The 10,414-nt window shown below is 43.8% G+C and overlaps 1 protein-coding gene across 2 annotated transcripts in view; it reads left to right on the top strand.

Annotated features, from left to right (window-relative positions):
* The first annotated feature begins 208 nt into the window (after nucleotides 1-208).
* Nucleotides 209-10,414, top strand: part of arfgef2 (ADP-ribosylation factor guanine nucleotide-exchange factor 2 (brefeldin A-inhibited)) — a 39,241-nt gene continuing 29,035 nt past the window's right edge. Inside the window, exons 1-9 of one of the 2 annotated variants that reach the window (XM_075476227.1) lie at nucleotides 209-547; nucleotides 3,409-3,439; nucleotides 3,749-3,872; nucleotides 4,621-4,767; nucleotides 5,471-5,650; nucleotides 8,334-8,640; nucleotides 8,740-8,883; nucleotides 8,964-9,088; nucleotides 9,958-10,091. In XM_075476227.1, coding sequence (XP_075332342.1) covers nucleotides 364-547; nucleotides 3,409-3,439; nucleotides 3,749-3,872; nucleotides 4,621-4,767; nucleotides 5,471-5,650; nucleotides 8,334-8,640; nucleotides 8,740-8,883; nucleotides 8,964-9,088; nucleotides 9,958-10,091 — 1,376 coding nt within the window. In that variant the 5' untranslated portion in view covers nucleotides 209-363. Of the gene's footprint in view, nucleotides 548-3,408; nucleotides 3,440-3,748; nucleotides 3,873-4,620; nucleotides 4,768-5,470; nucleotides 5,651-8,333; nucleotides 8,641-8,733; nucleotides 8,884-8,963; nucleotides 9,089-9,957; nucleotides 10,092-10,414 lie in introns of both variants that reach the window. The other variant, XM_075476226.1, reaches the window with a different exon arrangement.

Here is a 10,414-nt window from a genome sequence, read left to right as displayed (position 1 = left end):
GTTAAAAGTGGGAACTGCTGCGGTGTTCACGGAACTCCTCAACGACAAATTCAACCAGAAAACTTACTATATTAACTTTAAATCGTATTTAAGTCCCCTTTCTGTCAAATTATGGGACTAAGAGATAATTTTAGGCCCTTTTCGGAGGTCACGTACACCTCTCGGGTTTCTGTTGTCAAAACAAGACAGCTGAGAATCACGTGATGTGACGTGTAACCAGCATGGCGGCGCTGAGCTGAGACAGAAACCCTACTGGCCAGACCCGGATAGCCTGGATTTCGTTAGCTTTCCTTGTCACCTGCCTTTTTGCAGGGTCGGGCCGAAGATGACGGCCTGAGTTAGGAGCGGATACAAGACCGAGAGATGCATCAACAGCCGCACCGCCCAACGCAGCAGCAGCAGCAGCAGCAGCACGCGCACTCGAAGGCAGAAAACAGTAAAACCAAGAGCATGTTTCTGTCCAGGGCGCTGGAGAAAATCCTCTCAGATAAGGAGGTGAAGAGAAGCCAGCACAGCCAGCTGCGTAAAGCCTGTCAGGTGGCGCTCGGTACGTTTGTTTTGTATTCTCGTCGGCTGATCTCCGTGTTTTTATGTTTCATTCAGACATTTCAGTCGTGTTTAGCTAGCTGGGGCAGACTGTGTTAGCTACTCGGTTAGCTAGCGTTAGCACCTGAGTGGCCCGTGTCGTCTGCCCAGTTGTCCGTTGACGTTAATAGGTGGCGATAGCTGAAAATGTGCTACCGTTACTGTCACGCCTTAATAGAGACTCAAACTAATTTCGTGACCTTTCCCTCTTGTTACTGCCAGCGTTGGGAGGCAAACGGGTTTACACGTAGCAGGTCGTTAGCTCATTTTGGGGCTAATTTAGCTAGCTAAACAGACCAATCCCTGTGTGGTACGTAGCACTGTCACCCAGCCAGACAGTCCAGTCCTGCTCTGCACCCAGACACACACACACACAGGCTATCTAACTCCCGGATACTCTGACGTCCCTGTTTTTTCCATTCAACACAACCACGGATAGAGTTACACGCGCCGGGCTGGTCAGGTCAACGTGCTTTGGCTGTTTATAATTCACCCCAGACTGTCTTTGAGTCACATTTTGTGGGAGCCCACCTTGACGGATGTTGTGACAGCTGACACACTGGATGTGCTGGGTGTGGAGGCTTTTAAAAGCACGTGCTGCTCATGCTGTAGTTTTTTTTTTCTTATAGTGTAAAATATTGTGCTATATTTTGAGAGGATACAGTTGGGCTGAACCTTTTTGTTTTGAATTTGGGTTGTTATTTGCTCTCTGTGCTGTCTTTTAGTGACACTTTCATTATTCATGAGAGGAGTAGAACACAACACCCCTTCTTCACTTCTTGTTATCACTAACGAAGCCTTTTTTTTTTTTTTTAAACCAGCTCCATGACCATCTCCATTTGCATCATGTATGAAAGTAGAATAAAGCTGCATGTTGGCTCAGTGACGGCGAGCGTTTGGCTAGAGGCGTAAAGCCTGTTTAAAAATCATCAGGTTTGTCTGAATTCACCCCGTCCTCACAGTTAAATAACAATTAAACTCACTTCCATGTATTTCAGACGGGATTCTCGCAGCAATTAATGCACAAAAGTGTTCTAAGACTTAAAAAATGTAAGAAATCCGTACGGTTATGAAAACCAAATGACATTATTGATCTATGAATAACCTGAAAAGCAGCAGGAAGACACCAGGACCCAATTTAAGAACTTGACGCAGCAATATTTTAAGGTATTAGTTTGTTTAATTGTCTGGTGAGACCGTACCTTAAGGAGCAAAAGACACCAACAAACTGGTTTTATTAACTGAATTTTAGATGAGAGATGATTCCCAGTACGAACATCCACTCGTGTTTTCTTTCTCTGAACCGAACGCTTCTCTCTTAAAGCGAAACGTTCTGTTTTCTGCCTTCTGGTTTGTCCTCCTGGCGGTAGCCCTTAGACCTTTAGCTGTTCAGGATTCACTCTGGGTTCCTCGGTGATGTCGCAGACCTTTCCACACTTTGCTCTTTGGAGTGATCTTTATCGGTCGCCCATCGAGGACCTGACTGACTGCGGATTGGTCTTAAAAAAACAAACCAAAAACAACTCTACGGGTGGTCTTTGGTAACGTTTTCCAGTCTTTGACAGATTCCCTGCACTTAGATAACATAAAACGAGGCGCTCGCTCACATCTGATCTTCATCCCATTCATTTAAAAACGTCCAGCGTCGAATTGACCTGTTACAGATGCATAATATTGGAAAATTTCCTCGATAAATAAATGACCTAGTGTGATATTTTTGTGCGTTTTGTCGTGTTAATGCAGAATATTTGAGCGCTGCAGTGTTTTTCCATGTTTCTCTGTGTGAATATCTCATTTCTTCTGCTTTAAATTGCAGGAATTTCCTTGTGCTTCATCCGCGATTGATTAGGCATGCAGTGGGATGAGAGTCTTTTTTTAAACCGAAACATTAAAGCTTAGCTTAAAGTTTGAGTGTGAAGAAGCCCAGGCTTAGTTACACAGCAGTGAAGAGAGGAGCTGAGCTCTCATTAGAGTTAGTCACTTAAATTCTGCTTATCATTTGATGGTGACATTTCTGGTTAACGTTGCACAACCGCGTTTCCTCTGTGAGGCTTTGAGATACCAGGAGTTTGTCACAGTTTTTAGCCATATTTGTGCTTGTTTCAGGTTAGATTCTGCTCTATGAATTGAACACTTACTCTCAAAACAACACTTGCCTGCCAACTATAACCTAAAGCCTCGTTTCCACTATGCAGTCCGGTACGGGTCGGCTCAGAACGGTTCGCTTATTTCAGTGTTTCCATTACCACGAAAGCCCATGGTACGTTTCCCAGCTGATTGCCGCAAAAATGGCAGAAAGAGGTTTCAACCGGACCGCGAGCCGGTGTTGCATTTAAAGGGATAGTCGCCTCTTTTGACATGAAGCTGTATGACATCCCATATTAGCAATATCATTTATGAACATTTTCTTACCCCCTGCTGCGTCCTGTGAGCCGAGTTCCATCCGACTAGCTTCATCAACGCCAAAACGAGGCTGGGACTCGGCTCACAGGACGCAGCAGGGGGTAAGAAAATGTTCATAAATGATGTTCCTAATATGGGATGTCATGTCAAAAGAGGCGAACTATCCCTTTAAGCTGTAGAAGCTTGGAGGTAGTTCGAAATTATGTTATTTACTATTTACGCTTCGGCACGCTCTCCGCCCACGCCTGAGGGTCCCCTTTGTACAGTGGGGACGCAAAGCTGACCCCAAAGCCACCCGAGCCGTACCGGACCGCTCTGAACCGACCCGTACCGGACTGCATAGTGGAAACGAGGCTTAAGCGATGCCATAAGATCGACGGTGCATCTCACACTCGGTCTCCTTTGTCTCCTTTTTCGTAGATGAAATCAAGGAAGAACTGGTGAAACAAAAGTAAGTATTCCTGCAAACCTCCACGAACACGCTGCTGTAGATACTCCGGGGTCCCACCATTACTCTTTTTGTGACATAACGCACAAGTTCAAGGACTCCCATGAGGCTTTGAGCAGCAGCACCATGCTCACCATGACTTGTCATTCATGATTTGCTGCTCTGGAGTGTCTCAGCAGCACTTCTGAGCAGCTTTGATCTGCCTGCAGCCAGAGGCCGGCCGTCATCTCCGTCTTTGATCCGACATTTACGAGCCTGTGTTTTCATAAACTGTGTTTTCAGAGGTGGCTCATTCAGTCGTTTGTTTTCCAGGGATGGCACGGTGGTCCCGCCCAGAGCCAACTACATCGAGGCTGACAAATATGTGCTGCCGTTCGAGCTGGCCTGTCAGTCAAAGTCCCCCCGGATAGTTAGCACCTCTCTGGACTGTCTGCAGGTTAATATTCACACTCTCACACACTCGCAGAGGCTCGAGTTCATGCCTGCAGTAAGATAAACACCCGTAGTTTGCAGGCAGCTCTATGGGTGAAATGTAGCCGCACCTGTTTTGCATGTCTGGGAATCGCCTAAAACACACTTTTACTCGCTTGTTTGCTTTCTCAGGTTATGATCTATGAGATACTTTCTGTCTGAGAGGCGACTTTCTGCTTCTTTCTTGAGTTTTATTCACGCTTTGGCTCAAAGAGCACAGGAAAGTTGTTTAGAAATAAAAAAGGATGTATGAATTATAATCATCAAGGTTATAGATAATAGTCTGAGGACACCAGTTATAAAACAAGTTTTTGGACACATATTCGTCAGAATCGATGAGGAAAAATTCCGACCTAATAAAATTAAGGAGAGTGAATCTGTTGCTGTTGGGATTTCTGACGCAGTAGATGTATTTGTGTTACCAAACAAGGGCCTGAAGTTTAAAAGCCATCGGGGTCGAATGTTCGGAGCTTAAACTGAAATCCAGCATTTCCTGCCACAGGGTTGATCTTAATATAAAGGCCTTTCCACATATTCTCCATGGTGTGAATACAAAACGCCCGAATCCAGACTTTTCCTCGAGCTATGACAAAGCAGAGCAGCCAAGGAATATGAAATAATATGAAATCAAGCCCAGGAATGTGAGGTTTTGCGAGTTAAACTCCTGGGATGGTTGATACTCTGACCCGTGCTGTGCCGTCTCTCCGCCGTAGAAGCTGATCGCTTATGGTCACATCACAGGCAACGCCCCGGACAGCAAAGCTCCGGGGAAGAGGCTCATCGACCGGCTTTTGGAAACCATCTGCAACTGCTTCCAGGGCCCGCAAACCGATGAGGGAGTTCAGCTGCAGATCATCAAGGTACATCCAGCAGCACCTTTCCATCCACCCGGCACACTTCAGAGCCTCCGCCTGCCAGACTCTGTCAGATCTAAGACCGCCATACCCCAAATCCACTTAAAGTCGGTTTAAAGTCTGCATTTGATAATTCTCAGAATTCAGTTTTTGATTCCTATGATGTCACAAATGTTTCTGGTTGAATTATTACATTATTTCGATGTAAACTCGTGCTCCCAATGCGCATTACAGGGTTACTACTTCACCGTCTCGGAGCTTTAAAGCTATAAAATATGTTAAAGATTAATTTGAAGTCTCTGGTGCAAGCTTCACCAGAGCTGTAGCGTATGTGAATTAAAAATGTATCCACTTTTCCAGTTTGAGGTGTTTATTCAGGTCCCTTTCACACATCCTGGATCATCAGAAAGGACAAAGTCTCTCCTGTGAGACGCTCAGCTTTATCACTGTTGACAGAAGATTAGAAGAAGGATCATGAACATGTGTTTAAATATGACCTGGATGTCATTACAGTCTGTTTTACAGCTTTTACAAAGATAATCTGTGTACATATTGTTGCAGTAATTTAAAATGCTGAACTGAAGAGGATGAAAAGTGCATTTCTACGGCTTCAGCTCGCCACAGAAGTGGGGAAGTGGAATGGTGATTCAGCAGGTGCAGCGTGCTGCGCGTTTTAAGTCGTGACTTCTGCCTTTTCTTGTCCGTTCAGGCCCTGCTGACGGCGGTGACCTCCCCACATATAGAAATCCACGAGGGCACGGTGCTCCTGACCGTCAGGACCTGCTACAACATCTACCTGGCCAGCCGGAACCTCATCAACCAGACCACCGCCAAGGCCACCCTCACGCAGATGCTGAACGTCATCTTCACCCGCATGGAAAACCAGGCTGTCAGTTTAACACCGCCGCACTTCTTTTCTGCGTAGACGACTCGTCTTTACCCACTTGGACCCGCTTTTAATTTGAAGTGTTCTTAAAAGGGCTTCAGGTGGATATAAGTCACCAAGAAGTGAACAACAAATGATCTCAGGTGTCTCTTTCTCTGGGTTAAATCGCTGAACTTGCGGCAAATCTTGAAGGGAATTAGTGTTGTATCCTTTAGAATAATGGGTCATAGTCCTCATCATCATCAGCTGCTACCATGGCCATGCTGATGGTGACCACCGTGCACATTTTATCCACCTGATCAGCTATGGCCTCAGCGATAGCTAAGGCTGAGCAGTGTTATCAATACTGCGATATATCGATTTTTTTTTTTTTTTTTTTTTTTTTTTACTTTTTTAAATTTTAATTTAAAATTTTTTTATTTGTTTTATTTACTTTTTAAAATTTATTTATTTAATTTTTAAAGCAAACTTTATTGAAAAGTCAGACGTTACAATTAATGAAAACACAGAACATTAATATAATACAATACAATGCCAGGGCATCACATTATACAAAACAGGGATAAATTAGTTCATATAAATGTTATAAAGTGCACAGCTCTCACGTTTGCGACGTGTTCATTTGTTTCTGTTTGACCACCGGTCGTATCGTGAGATTAGTGTATTGCGATAGCTGCAACCAGTCTGTACAATTAGCCTTTGGACGATTATTTATCTCAACATTAGTGCAGTGCAACATTAGAATAAAGGAAGCCACGTCCCGCGCTCTTTAGCAGGCTTATAAGTTAACTGCAGGCCACACTGTGACGGGCCACATCATGTTTGACCTATGCAAAGATGATATCTGCTGAGTCGAAGGCTGCGACTGAAGAGCACGGTTTCATTCATTTAAAGTCGAGTTTTAGGAGTCAACAGACCGGAAAATTGCTGCTCTGTTCACTAAGGTGTGCTGAAATGAATTTTGCTCTTTTGCTTCTCATCTCGAAGCCGTTATTCGTTTCTCTTTCTTCTCACGTTGCATCCCTCTTGATGCAGTCACAGTCTGAGCCTGAGGAAAGTCACATCAGACTTACTGACTTACTTACTGACTTACTTACTGACTTACTTACTGACTTACTTACTGACTTACTGACTCACTAACTTACTGACTTACTGACTCACTAACTTACTGATTTACTTACTTACTGACTTACTGACTCACTAACTTACTGACTCACTGACTTACTTACTTACTGACTCACTGACTTACTGACTTACTGACTCACTGACTTACTTACTTACTGACTTACTTACTTACTGACTTACTGACTCACTGACTTACTGACTCACTGACTTACTGACTTACTAACTCACTAACTTACTGACTTACTGACTCACTGACTTACTGACTCACTGACTTACTTACTTACTGACTTACTTACTGACTTACTTACTTACTGACTTACTTACTGACTCACTGACTTACTTACTTACTGACTCACTGACTTACTGACTTACTGACTCACTGACTTACTTACTTACTGACTTACTTACTTACTGACTTACTTACTTACTGACTTACTTACTGACTTACTGACTTACTGACTCACTGACTTACTTACTTACTGACTCACTGACTTACTGACTTACTGACTCACTGACTTACTTACTTACTGACTTACTTACTTACTGACTTACTAACTCACTAACTTACTGACTTACTGACTTACTGACTTACTTACTTACTGACTTACTAACTTACTGACTCACTGACTTACTTACTTACTCACTAACTTACTGACTTACTTACTTACTGACTTACTGACTCACTAACTTACTGACTTACTGACTCACTGACTTACTTACTGACTTACTGACTCACTGACTTACTTACTTACTGACTTACTTACTTACTGACTTACTAACTTACTGACTCACTGACTTACTTACTGACTCACTGACTACCTTAATGACTTACTTACTTACTGACTCACTGACTTACTTACTGACTTACTAACTTACTGATTCACTGACTACCTTAATGACTTACTAACTTACTGACTCACTGACTTACTTACTTACTCACTGACTACCTTAATGACTGACTTACTTACTTACTTACTGACTTACTGACTTACTTATTTACTGACTTACTTCCTGACCTGGTTACTGACTTACTTACTGATCGACTGACTGACTTACTTACTGACTGACTTACTTACTGATCGACTGACTAACTTACTGAATTACTGACTGACTTACTGAATTACTGACTGACTTACTGAATTACTGACTGACTTACTGACTTACTTACTTACTTACTTATTGACTTACTGACTTACTTACTTACTTACTGACTTACTGACTTACTGACTTACTTACTTACTGACTTACTTACTTACTGACTTACTGACTCACTGACTACCTTAATGACTTACTTACTTACTGACTCACTGACTTACTGACTTACTTATTTACTGACTTACTTCCTGACCTGGTTACTGACTTACTTACTGATCGACTGACTGACTGACTTACTGACTTACTGACTGACTTACTGACTTACTTACTTCCTGACCTGGTTACTGACTAACTTACTTCATTCATCACTGATTTTATTCAGTTGAATGATGAATTTATCTCCTTCTCTAACACTCTTCTCCTGTTTGAAAGCAGCGTCTCCACATTTATTCTGTGTCCTCCGCAGGCTCTGGAGGCTCAAGAGCAGGAGAAAAACCGGCTCAGTCTGCCCCAGAACCCGTCTCCGGTCCCGGGCGGCCGGAGGTCTGTGTCCCCCCGGTCTGACCGGACTCCTACTCCAGATCCCCAGAGCTCCCCGTCCCCGGCCGCCAGTACTCCAGATCTCACCAACACGGCCGCCCGCTCTACACCCCCACCACCAGCTTCTGATCTGGGGCAGGACCAGGCAGCAGACAGCCCATCCATCAGTGGAGAGTCTGAGGGCGGCAGCACTCCCATGAACGGAGGAGCAGAACCGGTCACGCCATCAAAAGGTGTCCGATTTTAAGCTCCAGTGCAGGCCTGTCATGTCTGATGGTGAAAGTGTGGCGAGCGGCAGCTTTCATGTGCTTCTGTGTTTGCATCAGATTCAGTTTTTGAAGATGAAGGCGTAGAGACTGTTCCTGCGGCAGACGAGCAAGCTGACGAAAAGGACGAACCAGGCAACAATTCAGATCCACTGGAGCCGGTGCCGACCGAAGGAGAGGAGGGACGGCAACAGATGCACGATGTATCAGGTACAATGTTTTTTCTTTAGAGTTTTGGCTCATTGTGGGTTTCTCTGACCTGAAAATGTCCATCATGGCCTCTGATCCAGGTGAGCACCCAGCCCACCCTGTCCCTGAACAGACCGAGGCCGTGACCCCCAGGATCAGGACGGAAGGCCAGCAGATGAACGGCATCATCGAGGACCGCTCTTCTGTCTCCTCCACAGACATGCTGGTGAGCAGTTCTCATTGTTTGCTCGTGGTAAACCAAAATTTATTCCATCGAAACGTGTATAATGTTTCCAGCTTGGTCAGCTGCAGGAGCAAGATTAAGTAATGTCTTGGTACTCAAATGTCCACAAGAACCAAAAAGTTTAAGGGAAAATCAGTGAAAAGGATAGTCGAGAAGTGAGAGTAAGACCGACTTCTTATTTCTTAACTGATGTTTGTATGCGTTTTGTCTTATTATTATATTTGGGACATGTGGAGCAGAAAAGAGTCGCTCTTGAAAACACATGTGGAGCCGTGCTTTGGTACTGCACGGGTATGGAAGCGTCCCGTTTAGGGCTGCAGAAATCGGAGCTTTTGTTGGCTTTTTTTTATTTTATTTTATAGACTTTCTTTATTGGAAGCAATTTCACAGGCAGCAATGTAGCAGTACAGCGCAACAGAGAAGCCTTTCTATAATTTTTCCCCAGTTTTTTATCCCTCCCACAATCCCACCCCAAACAACGGAGAACAGTTCTAAGAATTCAATATCAACATATAAACAGTATAAGACACATACAACAAACACATGAATAGGGAAAATGACAAAGTAAACTAGTAAATTTAAATAAAAATGTTAAAAAAAAACAACAACAATGAAAAAAGAAAATAAATCAAATATAAATAAATAAATATATGGGGGGCAGAGATGTCAAAGATTCAATATAGTTTGAGAGGTCTCCAAGTCTTCTCAAAAGGACCTAAGGAACCATTGAGGGAAAATCTGAGCTTTTCCAAGTTTAATGGACAGAAGCAGCTCTTTCACCCACCTTTTGTTGGCTTTTTAAGTGCATCTTTGTTCCATAGAGTGGGATTGACTGTGTTGAATTGTCTCAGGATGCCGAGGCTCTGCAGGGACCCCACGGCGCGGCGCGCTTCTCTCACATCCTGCAGAAAGATGCCTTTCTGGTGTTCCGCTCTTTGTGCAAACTCTCCATGAAACCGCTTGCTGACGGACCTCCAGACCCAAAGTGCGTGTTCTTTTTTTTTTTCTCTAAATCTTATCCCAGTTAGTTTTTAATCACACCGTAATTGCATTTCCTTTAAAAAAATCCTGTTACATCCTGATTTAAAAACATGGGTGCAAACCTGCTTTCTGTCAGTTTTGTCCTTTTTTTGGCATCCTGCTGTTGTCACGCAACAGTCGGCCAAAATAAAGACGACCGCCTTTGGCTCTGCAAAGCGCCTCATCGGCCTCCACGGGTTAGCTCGCCCTTTTCCATGCTGGCGTGGCCCTGTCATCTCTGGTTACTGTAACATCAGACCCTGAGCCAGTCGGTGTGAATAGGCCAAA

This window comes from Odontesthes bonariensis, chromosome 10 (assembly GCF_027942865.1).
Source record: "Odontesthes bonariensis isolate fOdoBon6 chromosome 10, fOdoBon6.hap1, whole genome shotgun sequence".
NCBI lineage: Eukaryota > Metazoa > Chordata > Actinopteri > Atheriniformes > Atherinopsidae > Odontesthes > Odontesthes bonariensis.
Note: the sequence above shows the minus strand (reverse complement) of the source record. Positions and strands in the feature narration are given on the sequence as shown.